Here is a 20,230-nt window from a genome sequence, read left to right as displayed (position 1 = left end):
TTACCCAGATTGGATGGAAAGCCCTTCCCTTTCCCATCTCCTTTCATATGTGACCTGCTCTCCTTTTGCTTTAATGGAAAATTGCTGATTCTACATGGAAGCAATGCTTTCACCTATCCTGTGTTGTCACATTTGGTTCTTCTTTTTGCCTTCATCTTCAGGTCTGGTTACAGGCCTGCAAATTTTTAAAATTTTTAATAGTTTTGTTACTGTTAAGTAGTAGTCTTAGCTATCAGAACAATCCTGTATTTATGAAAGTAATTCATTGTATCACTGGAGAGCCTGTACTTAGCAGTTCCTTTCTGATACCTTGGCTGGTAAGGATGCAGTGTCTTATTCTTTGTTCAGTTCTCCCTGTTTTCATGAAAGGAACTCAGGTCCCTCACGAGTTTTTTTTTTTTTTAAGTATTACATTATCTTAAAAATAAGCCTTGTTCATTTTTCACAGGATACATCTCTAGAATGGGGTCTGAATGTCCAACATACATAATTTTTCAGACATGGAGTAAACAGGCTTACATGATCAGCTTTTAGCCCCCATCTCCTGTTGTTAGTGATAGAGTTCCAGTTCCGATTCTTTATGGAGGTCCTCTTCTGGCTATAGATTGGCTTTGGGAGCCAGACTCCCTACTAAAGAAAGTAAGCAATACTTTGTGGTCCAAATTGTAGCACCAAAGTGAGTAAATAACAGGCAAAAATTATTTAAAATATATAAAACCTTGGTATGTATTTGCATTCTCTGGTTTGCTAGGCAAGTATTATTTAGGATCTTGGTAAAAAGTAGTAGCATCTAAAAGCCAGAGCCTTAATATTTCAAACATACTTTTAAAAATTCTCTTTTCTGCGGTCTTCTATTTTCTGTTATATCCTCCCCTCTTCCCTCAGGTACTTTTGTGTGAAAGTGCTGCAGCACCCAGCTTGAATAATTATGAAAAGAAAGTTTAGGGCATGAATGCCCTTGAACCCGAGCTCTTCTGCAGACTTATTGTGAACTTTGGAATGACCAGTTAAAAATATGTAGTTGGAGTGGATGTATAAATTGAGGAAGTACCATACTAGATCAAAGGGAATGGCAGAGGGTTTCAGCTGGTAGAAGAGTGAGTTGTTTTACCTAATACCTGAGCATAAAGCCAAAGCCTGCATATACAGGATGGTGAATTTGGAAGTCAAAACCTCAGGGTCACTATCTTTTACCACCAGCGCCATGCACAGTGCCTGGGACACAAGAATCTCCAGTGCATATGAGAGTGGGAAAGAATGAGGAGTTCCTAGGTTACAGTCCCCCCTGCTCACGGGCTCAGAACTTGGGCCAGAGGGAGTCTTGTGCCACATGTTAATATTTCAAATATTGATTTATTTCTCAAACTCTCTTCAGAATTTATTCATCTCCATTTAGGTTTGGGAAATTATCAGTCCAACAGTTTTAATTATCTGCCAAGATGGGAGCATGCCGCTCAGTGGAACATGGAGTATGTCAGTTTGGCTTGAAGAACTTTCAGCCTTCTTTTGTGAAATAGCCTATCCCCAGGAGGCAGCTAGAGAACAGTCTGAATGGGTCTCATCCCAAGACAAAGGCATGAGGACAGTAGCTGCCTTGAGTGTGCAGGAAGAGAGTAGTAGGATGGCTGCAGGGTTGCAGGAGGCAGGGCAGGCCGCACTGTGCCGCCTGCTGGGCAGTCCTGTCTCAGCAGCACTGGGGCCTTCTGGAACCTTTCTGAGTATATTGCTTTTGTCTCTTTTTTACGAATTATTTTTTGTTTTACATTATTTTAATTCATCTGTGCTTTAATTTTTAGTTTACCAGAATGCTGATTTTAACAATGTTAGATATTTCCTATTAAGAATTCCATATTTTGTCCCATGAAGTGGTCTTCAGGGCTGGTTGCACCTGTCTCTGCTGAAGAGAGGCCAGGAGACTTGCTTTGACTGATGAGTGTGAGCAACTCACTTCCTTGAGAAGGCCTCAGTCACTGGAAGTCAAAACCTCAGGGTCACCTCAATCACATCTTATTTTCTGGCCCCTGAACTGACAAGAGTTCAAGATGGTGTCCATTTTGTCACCCTGTGTCCCAGAATGATCATGTTTTGAGTGATTACACTCATCATCCCTGCCAACCCAGGATGGGCATATAGCATGACAAAAGTATAAACCATTGTTTTAGTCTGCTACAATTTGGGGGCAGTTGTTTCCGAAGTATCATGTGCCCTATTTCAACTAAAACTTTCTTCCATTGGCCTCTTGTTCAGGGGCCCTCTTACTCCTTTTCCTCTGACAGTAAGCTTAATCTGTTTTTGTTTTCTCACTATTGTGGTACAGGGGATTGAACCCAGGGGCACTTCACCGCTGAGCTACATCCCCAGCCCTTTTTATTTTTAAATTTGGGACAGGACTCGCTGAGTTACTGAGTTTAAATACCTGAATTTAAATAGCCACATATGACTAGAGTCTACCACACTGGACAGTGCCTCAAGACTGGAACAACATGGGGGGCAGTGTTGATGAAAAAAGCAGAATATGAAAATATTTGTATGTTATTATTTAACATGTTGAAATACTGAAAAAAAGTACTTCAAGGTGCTAAAATTGTGTGTTTCTATTTTCATATTTAAGAAAATCTTTTAAAACTTTTAAGAAAAGTATATAAGAGGGCTGGGGATACAGCTCAGTTGGTAGAGTGCTTTCCTCTCATGCACAAGGTCCTGGTTCAATCCCCAGCACCACAAAAAAATATATAATATAAGCCAGGCATGGTGGCACATGCCTATAATTTCAGCAAGTGGGAGGCTGAGGCAGGAGATTGCAAGTTTGAGGCCAGCTTGGGCAATTTGGCAAGACCCTGACTCAAAATAAATAAAAAGGGTTGGTATAGTTCAGTGGTGGACCTCTTGATTGAATCCCCAGTACCAGGAAAGGGGGGGAAAAAGCCAGTAAGGTAAAATTGAGCAGAAAGAAATACTCTGAAGTCAACAGTCGGCTGCTTCAAAATATGAATGCACTGTTTGCACAGAGCTACCCAGCTTTTTCTCCCGCATTTTACCCAGAGCAGCGTGGATTCACAGCTGCTCCTCCCTGTGTGCTATGTGATTGGCTAGGATATCACACAAGGCAGTCAAGTCACCATGCCTGTGCACTGTTGTATTTTGCAGTGATTTGCATGTGTTGTGATCACACCTAGAATACTTATAGTGCATTGCAAAAAAGAGAGAGAGAGAGAAGCACCTTGCTGTATTTGAACACCAAAGAAATTGCACTGTAGACAAAGTATATCTCTTACTGGAGCTGCTGCTATGCTAGTACACTCCAAACAACTATCTCAAAAACCTAGCAAGAGCTATAGTTTGAATTATTTTCAGTAATAACATGTGGCGTTTAAAGCTTATAGAAAGATGACTGTATTTCTCAGAACATTGTCACATAGGGATGAGACTTTGAAAGATTCGTGAACTTTCTCAAAATGATCCCTCCTCAAAAAAAAAAAAACAAAAAAAAAACACTTTATTATTGAAGTACTTATTTTAAATTTGTGACTCTATCAGTTTTATCTATTTTTTGAAAGAGCTTTGTTTTAGGTAATAATAGCTTGAGTACTTAGGCCAGTTTTCTCTTCCTTAGTGGCCAAACCTCTTGGGGAATGTCGCATCACCCTGAAAACATGTAGACTAGATGGTGGAAGGAGTCAGTGTCTTTGCTTTAAAAATCGACTTTGTTATTCTGGTTCCAAGAAAGATCTTCACGTCACAGGCGCTGGCATTGACTCCTGAAGACTGAGGCTAGCGTGTATTATAACTCAGTGCAGGGTTACCTGGGGGATCAGCTGGGCCTGACTGCTGTTCTTCTGTCAAGCCACCACACTCTGGCTGCCAGGCACAGAGCCATGTTATTATGGTTTAGATATGAGTTGTCCCCCCAAAAGCACACGTGTGAGACAATGCAAAAAGGTTCAGAGGTGAAACGCTTAGAGGAGGAGAGTCGGAACCCAGTCACTGGATTAATCCACTAATAGGGATTACCTGGGTGGTAATTTTAGGCTGGTAGGTGCAACAGGAGGAGATAGGTCACTGGGGACATGACTTGGGGTTTATATTTTGTCCATGATGAGTGGAGTTCTGTCCCTGCTTCCTGATTGCCGTGTCCTGAGCTGCTTTCCTCCACTATACCCTTCCGCCATGATGATCTGCATTATCTTGGGTCTAGAGCAATGGAGTTGGCTCTCTGTGAACTGAGACCTCAGAACCCATAAGCGACAAATACGCTTTCCCTTCTCTGTGTTATTGTCAGGTCTTTTGGTCACAGCAATGAAAAATTTGACTAAAATACATGTTAATATTGACCCAAAAGCCTGCACAGCGTTGCTTCAGTCTTTGGGGGATAATTTTCATTGACTACAAGGGCTGTTTTTAATCCCAAGGTCCTTAAAATGTCTACTAGACAGAAAAAGCCCAATTTGTGCTGAGCTTCTTTGAGTCTGAACTGTTTGGGTAGAGTGTGGCTTAAATGCACAGAGATTGCTTTGCAAATGTCTGCATTCCAAAATAAATAGAAAGCTGGACGGCAGAGGGAGGCTGTGTATCTCTGTATTCGCCCTCTGCCACTAGCCATTTTGGGGACTTTACAATGTCACACTTTTGCCAGCTGTGTTCTTCAGCTTGCCAGGTAGATGAACATGGGTTTTGTTTACGTGGGTAAAACCGCACTCCCCCGGCCCCATGCTTTGACTGCTAGAGGTAAGTTTCAGCTGGGTGTCTCCGCATCAGCTCTCTGACTTGGTCAGATGTTCGCCCTTTACGGGAAGCTTGGTGTTTAGGGAAAGGGAGCCTAATACCTGCTAGTAGCTCCAGGTTCAGAGCAAGGAGGGCAGACGCCAGCTGCAAGCCAAGAATGGCTCCCCCTGGAAGAAACAGGAAGAAGTAAGCCGTCTAGTGACTGGTGTGTCCTGTGTGGATGGGAAGGGACTGGAGAGGTGTGCGCAGCCTTGTCTGAAGTTTCCAGACTTGCTTCCTCTTTCTTTTCCTTGGTCCTCAGCCATCTGTGCTCTGTAGATTATAATCTCCTGGTGACTCTATGGCTGTGACCATGTATTTGCGCTTGGCCATTGAGAAAGTCACAGAAAGAGTGACTTTTGAGTGGCTAATAGCACAGTTGGAGGTCGTGCAACTTTGGCTTCGGGAGTGGCTTCATTTTGCAATTTGCATGCCAGTTTTTCCTGCGCTACCTGGTATCATTTGGCTAAAGAAAATCTCCTTCGAGAGGCCATCCTGTGGTTGGGCTGAGATTCTCTTTTAAAGAAATGGGATAAAAATCACGACAACATTTCTATGTCAAACTTTACAGTGAACCAGGTCTTTCACAGCATAAAAGCTTAAGGCCTTTATCCATTTCAGTAATGAGGGAAACAAGTATAAGCCGAGCCTTTCATAGTAAACTAACATTTTGAAGGTGAGTGGCAAAGGTGACTATATATTTCATTAGCCTGTGCCCTCTCCGTTTGATGGATATTGTTTGATTCAGTTTCCTCAGATTTTGGTTAGAACTTCTGAATCTCTCATCTCTCTTCCTGTGGGTCCGTAGTTTTTTTTGTACTATATTTATCTGGCTTTTGGTATTAGATAATGCTGGCCTTATAACATGACTCAAGAAACGTTCTCTTCTCTTCACTTTCGGAAAAATTTGAATAAAATTGGCATTACATTTTCCTTAAATATTTGGTAGAATTCAGCTTTGAAGCTGTCAGGGCCTGGAGATTTGTGAGTTTTTAACTGTAAATTCAGTTACTCTTGTGGACACAGAGATATTCATTAAGTGTCTCCAAGTGAGCTTTTGGTAATTTGTTTAAGGAATTTGTCATTTCTGTCTGAGTTGTTGAGTTTATTGGTGTAGAGTTGTGTGTGTGTGATGCTGCAGATGGAACGCAGGGCCTATTCCACGCTAGGCAAGCGCTGTCCCTGGTGTGAGGTTTTTCTAATATCCTTTTCATGTCAGCAGAACCTGTAGTCACCTCCTCTTTCCATCCTGGTGTTATAATTTGCCTTCTCTCTTTGCTGATAAGTCCAAGTAGAGGCCTGTCTACTTTATTTAAAATAATCAGGTTTATTTCATTGTTCCTCTGCTTTCTATTTCATTCTGTTCTAATCCTTTTTCTTTTTTAGTTTAGGCTACATTTGCTTCTCTTTTTCTAGTTTCTTAAGGTAAAAACCTCAGAGATCATTAATTTGAGACCTTTTCTAACATAGGTAGTGTTTTAAATTTCTTCCTAGGTAAATACTGCTTTTGTGGCATTCTGAAAATATTGATACATTGTGTTTTCATTTTCATTCAGTATAAAATATTTTCTGATCTCTCCTTTGTCCAGTTGGTTGTTTAGAAATACATCTGTTATTTCTCAAATATTTGGGCGAGGGTTGGGGCTGGGGCTGTAGCTCAGTGGTAGAGTGCTTGCCTTGCACATGTGAGGCACTGGATTCAATCTTCAGCACCATGTAAAAATAAATAAAGACATTGTGTCCATCTACAACTAAAAAATATTTTTAAAAATATTTGGGGGATTTTCCATACATTTGTTGTTTATAATGTAATTCCATGGTCAGGAAACATGCTTGTGTGACTTGAATTCTTTCAGCTGTTTGAGACTGCCTTCGGACCGAGAACCTAGTCTGTCCCTGTCAAGCTGCGGGGGGCTGTTCTTCTCTCTGTCTTGGTTTTCTGTGATGTGCTGAGAAAGGGGTGTTGAACCTCCCTGTGTAGCTGGGACTTTGTGTTTCTCCTTTCAGTTCTCCCAGCTTTTGCTTTATATATTTTGAAACTGTGCGGTCGGGTGTGCACTATAGAGCTGCTAAATCCCTCTTGATGCATCAACCTTCATCTTCACACATTGACCTTGGTCTCTGCTGACCTCTTTGCTCTGAAATCTGTGTTTTCGGACAGTAACAGTGTGGACATTGGGCTTTTGTCAGCATAGCATCATCTGTGTTCTTCCAGCCTTTCCCTTGGAACATTTGCGTTTTTATATTTAAAGTGGCAGCACATAGTCTGGTCTTGCTGTTTTAAAATCCAGTCTGTTGGCTGGGGTTGTGACTCAGAGGTAGAGTGCTTACCTAGCATGCATGAGGCACTGGGTTCAATCCTCAGCACCACATGAAAATAAAATAAAGATATTGTGTCCACCTATAACTAAAAAATAAATATTTTTTAAAAATCCAATCTTTCTTTGCCTTTTAAATCAGTGTGTTTATATATTTGTTGTGATTATTAATAGCTAATTTATCCGACTCTGTCTTCAAGTGAAATGCCCTTTCCTGTCCTCTGTAAGAACCTTGCAGTATCTGGGCACAGTGGCTGCTCAGGAGGCTAAGGCAGGAGATCAAGGTTCAAGTCCAGCCTCAGCAACTTAGTGAGACCCCATCTCAAAAGGAAAAAGGGCTGGGGTGCAGCTCAGTGGTAGAACAGCCCTGGGTTCAATTCCCAGTAACAAAAATAAAAATAAATAGATTTCACGATTATTAAAAAAAAAAAAAAAAAGGAGAGGCTTGTAGGAGTGTGCTGCATCTCTTCTCCCAGCCTGGGTGCTTCTGCTCCTTGTTCTGCACTTTGCTTGTACATGTGCTACACGTATGTTATTTTTGTTTAAAAAGTCAGTTATCTTTTAAGGATATTCAAATAATAAAACAAATATAATTACCATTTCCAGCTTTGAGTGGATCCACATTTTGTTCTGGTACCATTTTTTTCTCTCTTCATACTACCGTAGGACAGATTTGCTGCTGATGAATTCCTCAGTTTTTACATGTCTAAAAAGTCTGTTTCAACTTTTTTGTTGTTGTTGTTTTATCTGTTTATTTTTAGTTCTAGATGGACACAGTACCTTTATTTTGTCTGTTTATTTTTAAGTGGTGCTGAGATGGAACCCAGCACCTCACCTGTGCTAGGCCAGTGCTCTACTACTGAGCCACTCCCCCAGCCCCACAACTTGATTTTGAAAGATATTTTTAAGGAATATAGAACTCTCAGTTGACAGGGGTTTTTTTTTTTTTTTCTTTCAGTATTTTAAAAGTTTTGCTCCATTGTCTTCTCACTCCCGTGGGGCCCAACATGAGCTCTGAGGTCATCATTTTGTTATCCTCAGTGTGCCTCTCTTTCTGGCTGCTTTAAGCTTTTTCTCTTTGTCTCAGGCTTCAGTGTTTTGTTATGGAGTGTCATTTTCTTCATGTCTCTTGGGTTGGAGTTCATTGAGCATCGTGGATCTGTGAGTTTTTTTTTTAAAGCTTCATCAGTGTAGAAAAATTTTCAGGTGTTAATCTTTAAATATTTCTCTATCTCCTCCATTTCTTTTCAGACACCAATTGCATGTATGTTGGGTTTCTAAAGTTGTCACACAGCTCATGTGCTCTGTTCAGGCTTTTAAGTTATTTTTTCATCCATCCTGCAGTTAGTTCTGTTTTGTAAAGTTCAGTGATCTTTTTTTTTTCTAACAGACTTCTCCTGTGTTTCTCCCTGTGAACGTATCTTCATCTCCAGGTATTGGGTTGTACATCTTTTACATTATCCTCCATTCTCTTCTCATCTTTTTGAACAGTTACAATAACTGTTTCAATGTCTTCTCCGCCTCTAACTTCTCTGACAATTCTCAATTTCATTTTGGATGTTTTTGTTTTCCTATAAAAATTGAGCTTTGTTCTGGGACCATTATGAATTTAGTTGGAAATAGTTTGGTCCTTTGGGGTCTTTTAAGATTTGTCAGGCAGGACCAGAGCATTGTTTAGGACTAATGCCCACCATAAACACTAGATCCTCCTGAGTGTTCAAGCCAGGGTCCCCTACACTGAGGTTCTCTAGTCTGATGGGTGTCGCTTGCCCCACTGTTGAGCAGGAATCCTGTCTCCTCCTGCTCTTCATGGTGCTCCTTGCTCGCGCAGGGTTAGGTCCTTACTTAGACACACACCCATGAACACTGGTGAATGTTTGTGGACAACCCTTTGCACAAGTGTCTGATATTTCCACTCTCTGCAGCCCTCTCCGACTTCTTCCTGTGAATCCAGTGACCTAGGTTCCCCTCTAGTTTCTTCAGCCATTGTGTCAAATCTCCTTGAATGATAACCAACTTGTCAGCCTGCTACATGTGACATCCCAGATTATTCCACTGATGATCTGTCTGTAATCCTGAGAACCAAATAGTTGTTAAACGAGTTCTGGAAAATGTTTTCATTTTAAGAGTCAGCTGATGAAACTCATAGAAAACCTTTGCTTTGATTTAATCAACTTTGATAATTTAGAAAAGATAACATATTAGCAAGAGTTTTTTAAAATAGCCAAATACTCATTAGTGATACATTAATCCAGCAACTTAGTCCTACGGTGGATTTAAATTTTTTTAAAAATATTTGATGTATGTAAAGTTTACTATGTAGTTGTAGATGGAATGCAAGAAACTCAGTCTTAAATCTTTGGGGGAAGAGTATTTAACTTTCTGACTTGATGCTTTTACTAACAGTGAACACTAAGACTGCTTCATAAGAGTTATTTTCATTAGCCTTCTTATTGTCCGCTAAAGTTCATGCAGAAGCTGAGCTGATGAGCTTCACCTCTAACTATGTTGGTGTTTTTTGCTAGAAGTATACATCAATCAGTACTCTGCCACAAAGAACATTATGATTTTATAAACTCATTGTTAGATTAGTTTCACAATTAAAATATGTTAAAGGGAATGCTGTTAAATCAAGAGTGTCATCTATCACAAACAATTGGAAATTCAACCTACGTATGTAAGAAAAGTTATAGTAGGTATAAAGTGTAGCCTGCCATGGTATAAAAATGTTTGTGTTTCACCTTAATTTGTATGAAATAAGCAATGACTAGTCCTGAAATTTTTAGGCATATGAAAGAATTGATCACCTGTATAAAACTTAAATTTAAAGGACTAATTCGTTTTGCCTGTGTTTCAATAAAATTAATATTTGACTGCTTATTTCTGTTACACTTAAATGTGAACTAGTGATTTGTTAGTAAATTCTTTCAGTGTTACATATAAACAAAAATTTATTATTAAAAATTTATTGTAATCTAATAAAATGTTTTTATTAGTCCTGTCTCTTGAGATAACAAAATAAACCATCAGTATAATTGAGCACAGACAGAACATAAACTTCTCAATTTTCCTGTTAAAAGATAGTAAGCTTTTAAAAGTTTACAGTGTCATTTAATTTTAAATGTCAAAGGTTCCAGGGGGAAAATAGTGTTCTAAGATCAAAGGTATTTCAATAAAGAGGAACAGTTTGTTTTTTTTCCACAAGATAAATAATTTGGTTTACATGTATATATAATGCATATCTTTTTTTTTCTCATTTTTGTAGGTTCTGCCGGAGACTTAGATTTGGCCTCCATGTGAAATGAAAGTAGGAAACTGCACGCGCGTATCTGTTGCTGTCAGGATGCTGGTTCAGTGGTCATGCCTAAAGAGGGAGGTGCTGTTCTAGAGAGCTGATGGCCAGCACAGGTGGATGCTGGTCCTAGGTGTCAAGCTTCTACCCTTTCTACCAGAGTGAAAATCCCCTCCAGGTACAACAGCACACCAACTACAGAAAATGCCTTGTGTTCTAAGGATGTCAGCAACCTAGATTCATGTACCTGTCTGCACAGTTGTGGATGGTTTGCCATCTGAGAGCTCCTCGAGTTCTATCCAGGCCCCGTGTCTGTTTCTGACATGTCTCTGCTTCATGCTTTGGGCCCAGTGCAGACCTGGCTGGGACAAGAGCTGGAGAAATGTGGCATCGATGCCATGATTTATACTCGGTACGTCCTCAGTCTCCTGCTGCATGACAGCTATGACTACGACCTGCAGGAACAGGTATTCATTCATTTACGTGTTTTAAATGTCCTGTGAAAACCCATGATTGTATTTGCATGTGTTACGTTCTTAACGAGGGCGATTGTGCTCCAGAGCAGGCCAGTCAGTGTGTGTTGTGCAGACTCGACTCTGTCGGGGACGAGATGACAAGTTGGAACTTGGGTTGGAACTTGGCAAGTCCACTGTTCAGTTCGTCGTTTGCTTGGCAGCTTTCTCTGTGTCACAGGCATTCGAGATGTTGCCTGGATTGCCGATAAGTTGATGGCCTGCTCTTTGAGCAGCACTGTCCTGCAGCCTTGGCTCCACATTCAGGCAGTTGTATATCACAGCTAGGTGTTTAGTCATTGTTCCTGTTCACTTCTTACCATCCCAAAGTTTAACACCTGGATCTTATTGGCAAGAGTGATGTTAAATAGCGTGACAAATCAGTAGACTTAAAGTTCTGTAAAGCTCATAACTTTGCCAGAAGTCACTGTATGTCACCTTGTAATTCAGACATTGTGAATTTTTTTTTGACATGGGTGCTGAGTTTAAAGTGAGAAACCAACCAAATCTGGGTTCTTGAAAAATAACTCAACCTCAGTCTCATTCTCCAGGAGGAGCTCCTCAAGTGTGGCCTGCTGAAGGGAAGCACAGTTTTCAGCCACCAATGGATGGGCTCTGGGTGACCTCTGCCTGCAAATTTCACATAAACTCTTGGTTTTTATAGAACCTTGGTGGGAAGAAGGGGCTATTTTGTGGACTTTTATTTTTCAAGCCATTGTTACTAACACTGAAAACAAAAACAAAGTTTCATTGACAGAGAAACTGCCTTTGCCCTTCCAAGCCACCAAAGCACCTGAGGTTCTGTAAGTGTAACATGCAGAACATCTCCTCGGGTCTCCCGCGTCTCTGTACAGACAGGCCTTCCCACTGCAGGTGTCTCATCATGTCTCTCTGGACACATGACTTCCAAGCAGCTTACAGCCTGGGCCAGAGGGAATTGGGAAGTGAGGTTTCCAGAGGGTTGACTCAGAACCTGATGATCAGCAGATGGGTTCGGTATTTGGTAGTTTCCTTACTAAAGCTTGACGATTTGCCTCCATCTTTGTAGCAAATGCAGAATAGAGTATTTAGGGATAAGTAAAATATTAAATCTACAAGCATGGAAGAACTTTCCAGAAGTAAGAAACATCTTTCTTATAATTAAAATAATCACATACTTCAGTTATAAACATGTACTTGTGTTTACATGGGAATGAGTGATTTTTTTTAGTAGGACTTTAATATAATTTCAATGTCAGCAGTTTCAGCTTAGAATATTTAATCAATAAATTAATAAGTTATTAAAATTAAATTAGTACATTTACTAACCCAAAGTGTTCCTGTGCTAAGGGCTGTAAGACATTTAGGGTAAAGCATAGGCCTGTTCTTGATAAGATTGTGGTGAAGCACATCTCTGATGAGATTTGATGGTGGACCTGCTGGTGTCTAGGAGCTGCAGCTGGTGGGGGTCTGCCTGGGTTTGGTCCTCCCTGCTCAGTTGTGGTTCATCATCAGGACATAAAAGGTACAGGTTGGTGAAAACAGTGTATCTGGAGTTATGAGAAGGACCCACAGGGAAATAAAAGACCCTAAAATACTGCTCCACTCAGTCCTGGGAAGCAGACATGCGTGTCGTGTGTTGATGAAGAAGTTCAGATGGAAAACCATACCTGACAAGAGGTGACTCGGTGCCGAGGCAGGTATTCACCCCTCTGGCTGGTGGTGCTGGCTGCGCGCTGAGCGGTGGTGAACCGCTTCGTCTGGTGTGGAGGTGCCACGGCTGGCAGGGATTTCACCTCATGGGCTTTCCTGCTTTCCTTCTCTGGTCGTGACTGCTGTGCTCTGGTAGGTATATTCTCAGACAAGAATTCCCTGTGTATCACTTTTAGATGATATCAACTGCTTTTCTTCCTCGTCCTTCAAAGCTCAGGTCACATTTTCTTTGAAACTTTCGATTCTTCTCAAAAGCAATGTCTTTTACCACGATCGACTGTGTCGCTTCTGTGCAGCTTTTCTCTTTGTTTGCTGGAATGTGATCTCTTTCTCAGTCAGCTACAATACCCTTGTGGGCAGAAAATCACTTTTTTTTTTTTTTTAAGAAGATTTCAACTTTTCCTTGAAAAGTCATTTCTAACATCAGAAGAGCAGCAGGAGTAGTGTACACTTTTGTGGTGGTCACTCAGGCCACAGTTGGTGGTGCCTTCACCCTTTGCTTTATCTCTGTTCTCCTGTGCATGCCACCTCCTGAGTGCACCAATGTGCACGTGCTGGTGGCACCTGGAGCATCCTGCCTCAGGGCACATGCCCGGTTCCTTTTTAATTTAATTTAATGTCTTTTTGTGGGGGTACCAGGTATTGAACTCAGGGAGACAGGTCCTCACTGAGTTGCTTAGCACCTTGCTAAATTGCTGAGGCTGACTTTGAACTTGGGATCCTCCTGCCTGTACCTCCCGAGCTGCTGGGATTACAGGCATGAACCACCACTTCCGGCTTAATTTTATTTTAAGATAGGGTCTTAACTAAATCATCCAGGCCGGCCTTGAACTTGTTGTCCTCCTGTCTCAGCCTCCCAAGGAGCTGAGATCACAGGCATGGTCACTAAGCCTGGCCTCAGTGTATCTCCTGGACAGCCATAGTACAATTATAGAATTAAGGAAAATTACTATCAGTGCAACATTACTGTCTCAGACCCAGTCAGCATTTAGTTCTCAACAGTTGTCCCAATGGTGTTCTTCATTGCAGTTTTTTTGTTTTTTTTTTTTTTAACTCTAGCGTCCAGTGAGTCATGCATTGGTTTTAGTGGTCACATCTCTAATCTCATCATCCCTTTGTGTCTCATGACATTGGCATTTTTGGAGAGTATAGGCCATTTGCTTTCCAAGGTGTCCTTCAGGTTGGTGTGTTGCGTTGGCCTCAGTTCCTGAGGTTGTGGCAATGCTGTGACCTAAGTGATGGTGTATCCTTCCCTGTGCGCCATAGCATGGCATGTGCTGTATGACAGTCTGTGCCTTCTGGCTGATGCAGGCTCTGCTTCAGGTGTTGCCCACCAGAGTCCCACTCCAGAGCCGAGTGCTCCTCTCTTTGTGATGAGCCGAGCCGAGCTTGACAGTCTGGAGTCCACTGCTGAGTCCTGCCTACATCAGCTGTTACCGTGGTGGTTGGAGGTGGTGATTTCCCACCTCAGTTCTGCCCCCTGCATTGTGGTTTACATTCTGCAGGGCCTTCCTCTTCCGCTTTCTCTTTTTAAAATCAGTAGAGTAACCAGGTCACGCAGGGAGCACTCCAGCGCACCAGATGCGGTGCTGGCTATTTCTCATGTAGGGATTGCCTTATTCTTTCTCAAGGTAAGCCTTGAAGGTAAAGATGGTGTTCCTTATTACTTAGAGAGCAGTTAGAGGATCCTGGGTCAACATGGTTATAGATACCAGGATTCTTTCAGTCTGCTCCTGTTAGAGCTGTTTTTTATACCAGATGACTTTGTGGTTTGTTTTTTTTTAATTTTATTTTTATATATAACAAATCATTGTCAGATACATAGCAGACTCTATTGTTAAGGGCAAGCTTTTTTTTCTTAAATTTAAAAAAATTCTAACTTGTTATACATGACAGCAGAATGCATTACAATTCATATTACACATAGAGCACAATTTTTCATATCCCTGGTTGTACACAAAGTATAACACCTTTCATGTCTTCATATGTGTACTTAGGGTAACGGTGTCCATCTCATTCCAACATCTTTTTTTACACCCCTTGCCCCCTCTCTTCTATTCCCTCTCCTTTGCCCTATCTAGAGTTCGTCTAATTTTCCCAGGCTTCCCCTCCCAACCCCACTATGAATCAACCTCCTTATATCAGAGAAAACATTTGGCATTTAATTTTTTGGGATTGGCTAACTTCACTTAGCATTATATTCTCCAACTCCATCCATTTACCTGCAAATGCCATGATTTTATTCTCTTATTGCTGAGTAGTATTCCATTGTGTATATATACCACATTTTCTTTATCCATTCATCTACTGACTGACAGGCATCTAGGTTTAGCTGTTGTGAATTGTGCTGCAATAAACATTGATGTGGCTGTGTCCCTGTAGTATGCTGTTTTTAAGTCCTTTGGGTATAGACCGAGGATTGGATAGCTGGGTCAAATGGTGGTTCCATTCCAAGTTTTCCAAGGAATCTCCATACTGCTTTCCATATTGGCTGCATTATTTTGCAGTCCCACCAGCAATGTATGAATGTACCCTTTTCCCCACATCCTTGCCAACACTTATTGTTGTTTGTATTCTTAATAGCTGCCATTCTGACTGGAGCGAGATGAAATCTTAGTTTTGATTTGCATTTCTCTAATAGCTAGAGATGAAATATATTTTTTCATATATTTGTTGATTGATTGTATTTCACCTGAGAAGTGTCTGTTCAGTTCCTTGGCTCACTTATTGATTGGGTTATTTATTTATTTATTTTTTTGGTGTTAAGTTTCTTGAGTTCTTTATATACTCTAGAGATCAGTGCTCTATCTATTGTGCAAGTGGTAAAAATTTGTTCCTAAGCTGTAGGCTTTCTGTTTACTTCACTGTTTCTTTTGCTGAGGAAAAGCTTTTTAGTTTGAATCCATCCCATTTATTAATTCTTGATTTTAATTCTTATGCTGTAGGAGTCTTATTAAGGAAGTAGGGGCCTATCGGATATGATGGAGATTGGGGCCTACTTTTTCTTCTGTTAGATGCAGGGTCTCTGGTTTAATTCCTAGTTCCTGATCCACTTTGAGTTGAGCTTTGTGCATGGTGAGAGATAGGGGTTTAATTTCATTTTGTTGCATATGGATTTCCAGTTCTCCTAGCACCATTCATTGAAGAGGCTATCTTTTCTCCAGTGTATGTTTTTGGCGCCTTTGTCTAATATAAGATAACTGTAACTATGTGGGTTAGTCTCTGTGTCCTCTATTCTGTACCATTGGTCTACCAGTCTATTTTGGTTCTAGTACCTTAAGCTATACTACAGAGCGATAGTAACAAAAACAGCATGGTATTGGCACCAGTAATTGCATTAAATCTGTATAGTGGTGGTGTGGTCATTTTGACAATATTAATTCTGCCTATCCAAGATCAAGGGAAATCTTTTCATCTTCTAAGGTCTTCTTTAATTTCTTTCTTTAGTGTTTTTTAGTTTTCATTGTAGAGGTCTTTCACCTCTTGTTAGTTGATTCCCAAAGAATTTTTTTTTTTTTTTTTTTTGAGGCTATTGTGAAAGGGGTAGTTTTCTTCATTTCCCTTTCAGAGGATTTGTCACTGATATACAGAAATGCCTTTGATTTATGGGTTTTGATTTTGTATCATGCTACTTTGCTGAAAATTCATTTACTAGTTCTAGGAGTTTTCTGGTGGAATATTTTGGGTCTTATAGGTATAGAATCATATCGTTGGCAAATAGTGCTAATTTGAGTTCTTCTTTTCCTATCTGTATTTCTTTAATTTATATCATCTGTCTAATTTCTCTGGCCAGTGTTTCAAGAAGTGGTGACAGAGGCATTGTAAGGGCAAGCTTTAGAGACCAGGTGGAGTTAGGTTACTGTTTTTTCATGTACTGGTAAAGCTTTTAGAGAAGGGGGAAAGTTCCTTGTCTTCGCTGTTGACAGTTGATGTAGGATACAGTTCCCCCAGAGAGAAAGTGAGTGCCAGGAAACTTGGGAAGGTAGGCCTGCACCCTAGGTTGTGTCCCTTCAAAACACTTTGCATGTTGCTCAACAGTGGCTAAGAGGGGAGCTGTGGTAAATTGTCAACCTGCATGTGCTGGGGGCTTTCCTTGCCCGGAAGCCATGCTGATTGATGGCAGCAACAAGCTCTCATTATCCTTCCAGGTAGGGAGGGGAGGGCTGTTCAGGAAGATCATTTTACAGTCCCAGACATTTTTTAAAAAATTTTTTTTGTTGTTGATGAACCTTTATTTTATTCATTTATTTATATGCAGTTCTGAGAATTGAACCCAGCGCCTCACACATGTGAGGCAAGCGCTTACCACTGAGCTGCAACCCCAGCCACCAAGCATTCTCGACTTTCCTTTATAGCTAACTAATTAAAACTACCAGCCTGGGGATATAGCTCAGGTGGTAGAGTACTGGCCTTGCATGCACAAGGCCCTGGGTCTGGGTTCAATCCCTAGCACCACAAAAAAGAAAGAGAGAGAGAAAGAAAGAAAAGAAGAAAAGCACAACTACCACCGAAGAGTTTAATATTTTCCTGGTTATAAATTCTGTTTCTTATTCATACAAGGAGTCTGGGATTAAAACAGAAAGCCCAGGTCCGTGTGGTTTAAATGGAAATACAGTAAAAACGAACACGTGTGCCAGCCACTGTTGTAAGTGCTGATTTTTCAGTTTATACTAACTCGGTCCTCACGGTGTGCTGATGTTATCTGTGTTTTATAAGTGGAATACTCAGTTACAGCAGCTAAGTAACTTGTTCAGGGTCACACAGCTAAGTAAATTGTGTAGCACTTACTGGTTTGGAAAACTTAAAATGTCCCTGGGTTAGGATGACTTCAGTGGCAGCCTGATGCAGAGCCTGGCTCTCAGTTTGCCTCCTCTGGCCTTTGTTCACAAGCCTCATCCCTCTCCTGCCTGCTGTCGCTCAGACTCGCACGTCCAGCAGAACAATGAGGCTTCTTGTCCTTGCAGGTCGACTTGGCCATGGGCCTGTCCTTGGCTTGGCCACTGTGATCAGGGGGCTGCGATGGCTAGGAATTGGCTGTCCTCCAGAGGCAGCCAGAATGATAGTGCTGAACCTTCAGAGTAAAGGTCTTCTCTAAATTCCTTTGTACAAGGTATTCTTCCTTTTTATGATCTGTTACCGCTTCTCAATTTTAGGAAGTAGTTTCAATTTGTACTACATTCCAAGATTTGGTCTTCAAATAAACCATTTTCCTCATGCAGGAGTCTGACCTTCTTAGACTTCTCCCACAGCCTTTCCAGGACGCCCTCAGTCTGTGGCAGGGTTCGGGGTCCTTGAGCTGCTGGGGTTTTAGATCTCAGCACCACCAGGACTCAATGAACACTTCAGCTATGGAGCAACTGTGGATGCTGTCCAAGAGTGAGAAGGGTGGTGCCTCCATAACTGCATACAGAAAGACACACAACGTGGGGGAATGTCCACAAAGGTCACATCTGTATAACTCTGCCCAGATAAAGAAATAGAAACTTGCTGGCCATCTAGAAGTCCCTTGTGCCCCCCAGCTTCAGGGGTCCTGTGTCCGAAGGGAATCCAGCAGAGTGGCCTGTTTCCCACCCCTCCTTCTCCCCCAATCCTGGCACCTGTAGTTTTCGCTCTCTAGACCCCAGAGACTTCCTCAAGCTATACTGCCCCCAACTTTCCCCCTCCCCCAGTACTGATCTACCAATGAGCCACACCCCCAGCCTTTTTTATTTTTTATTTTGAGACAGGGTCTTACTAAGTTGCTTTGGACCTTGCTAAGTTGCTGAGGCTGGCTTTGAACTTGTGATCCTCCTTCCTCAGCCTCTGGAGCCAGTGGGATTACAGGCATGCGCCACCGTGCCCAGTTTATTCTAGTCTTTGAAGTAGAAACTACAAAAACTGAATCCATCCTGGGTTCCTCGGGTGTCTCACTGCAGGCACAGAGGTCTCTGCTCCTTGGGGTTCAGCTTAATGACTTTACAGTATTGTGAGAGCAGTGCACATTTAGTGGAAACCATACTTTGAATTTGATCTTCTCTTGGGCTAGTAATGTGTTGGTATGCTACTTTTTCTTGATGCTGGGCAGTGGCAAGCAGCCACAGAAATTGATGACCCTGTTGCTGTACTATCCCATCATCCATCAATTAATTTTAGTTCAATTCTTCAAACATTCTTTAGGCCCTGAATGCTTTGAGCTGGTGTACATTATTGGTGAGTACCCTCATGACTATTCTGTTGTGCACTTTCAGTACAGTATTCAATAAATTACACGAAATGTTCAACCTTTATTATAAAATAGGCTTTGTGGGACAATTTTGTCCAGCTATAAGCTAATGTGGGTATACTGAGCACATTTAAAGTGTGCTAAGCCATGCTAGAATGTTCAGCAGGTTAGGTGTGTTCAATGCATTTTTTGACTTAGGATATCTTCTTTTGGGGGGAGTGGTTTATTTTGTTTTGTTTGTGGAACTGGGGATTGAATCCAGTGGCACTTTACCATGATTTATATTCCTGCCCTTTTTAAAATTTCTTATTTTTGAGACAAGGTCTCACCAAGTTGCTGAGGCTGGCCTCAAACTTGGGATCTCCTGCCTCAGCCTCCAGAGGAATCACAGGCATGCACCACCACACTCTGCTTGACAAAGGGAATCTTCAACTTATCTTGTCTTTATAGCAGCCTCTTCATAAGTTAAGCATCTATGCAGTTTTTCAGCAACTTTCCATTTAGTAGACGTTTGTTCTACATGACAAGTGTTGACATTTGCATTCAAAGAACACTTCTTTATTCCCTTATTTGCTTAAATGTACCTAGTTGGCTTAATAGTTTTCCAGTCTGAATTTCAGAGTGTGAGGAAGGAAGCCAGGAGTGTCTTCCTAGCCCTGAACCTTCCCAGGATTTGCCCTTGCTCCTAATGGATGAATGGTGCCCACCAGTGTTCACATTGACTCTAAAAAGTGACAGGGAGCATTATGGCCTGAGAGGGTTGCTGTGGAGTGCACCTCTTCAGATCATTCACGAATAATTAAGCTGGTGGTGTGGGAGGGGTTAGAGGGTGAAACTACATATTGCTGACCTTACCCAAATTTGTGCCTGTTGCGCCATGACATTTATCCCAGATGGCTGTTTCCGCTCCACCTCTGAGATCCTCCCTTGCTGTCAGTGTCACACAGTTAAAAAGAACATGGGCTGTGGAGCTGAAGACCTGCCTTCTAGTGCCACCTTCTTTACTTCCTGACTGGGGCAGGGCAGCGTCTTTGTGCCTGTCTCTGCACTGCTGTGATGCGTGTCCTGTGTAGCAGGTCAAGTGGCACTGTTGAGGGCTAGAGGAGGCTTGTTCTCTGCATGTTTATTGAGCTGCTATAGGTGCTAGGCATCATTCTAGGCACTGATTCTACAGTTAGAGCAGGACCTTTCATCTCCCCAGCAAGTGGCTTTTCCTCTATTAACTACCCATCTTTGAGCTGCTGGGCAAATACATTTATTAAAGTAGGCTTAAGCTCCTGATAGTGTATTTCAAACATTTTCCAGAATAATCTCAATTTGAAATATTTGGCCTTGCATGTATCCTAGTTATGGATTCAGCAAACATGGGCCTGTTGCATTTCTGGATATAATTGCTACCTTTGACATAGTTGGGTCTTTTTAAAAAGTGTTTTGTCCCTGCCCCCCCCCCCCC

The 20,230-nt window shown here is 41.5% G+C and overlaps 1 protein-coding gene across 15 annotated transcripts in view; it reads left to right on the top strand.

The window, feature by feature from the left end:
- Kiaa0232 (KIAA0232 ortholog) overlaps positions 1-20,230 on the top strand; it is a 76,779-nt gene that overhangs the window by 15,649 nt on the left and 40,900 nt on the right. For 13 of the 15 annotated variants that reach the window (XR_007340981.1, XR_007340980.1, XR_007340982.1 and 10 more), the window contains exon 2: positions 10,345-10,838. Coding sequence is in view for 10 of the 15 variants with exons in the window: in XM_048784130.1 (XP_048640087.1) it covers positions 10,695-10,838 (144 nt within the window). In the remaining 5 variants the exon portion in view is untranslated. The remainder of the gene's footprint in view (positions 1-10,344; positions 10,839-20,230) is intronic. The other 2 variants (XM_048784140.1, XM_048784135.1) reach the window with 1 other exon arrangement.

This window comes from Marmota marmota, unplaced genomic scaffold (genome assembly GCF_001458135.2).
Source record: "Marmota marmota marmota unplaced genomic scaffold, marMar, whole genome shotgun sequence".
NCBI classification, from domain to species: Eukaryota; Metazoa; Chordata; class Mammalia; order Rodentia; family Sciuridae; genus Marmota; species Marmota marmota.
This window is presented reverse-complemented; position numbering and strand designations above follow the sequence as displayed.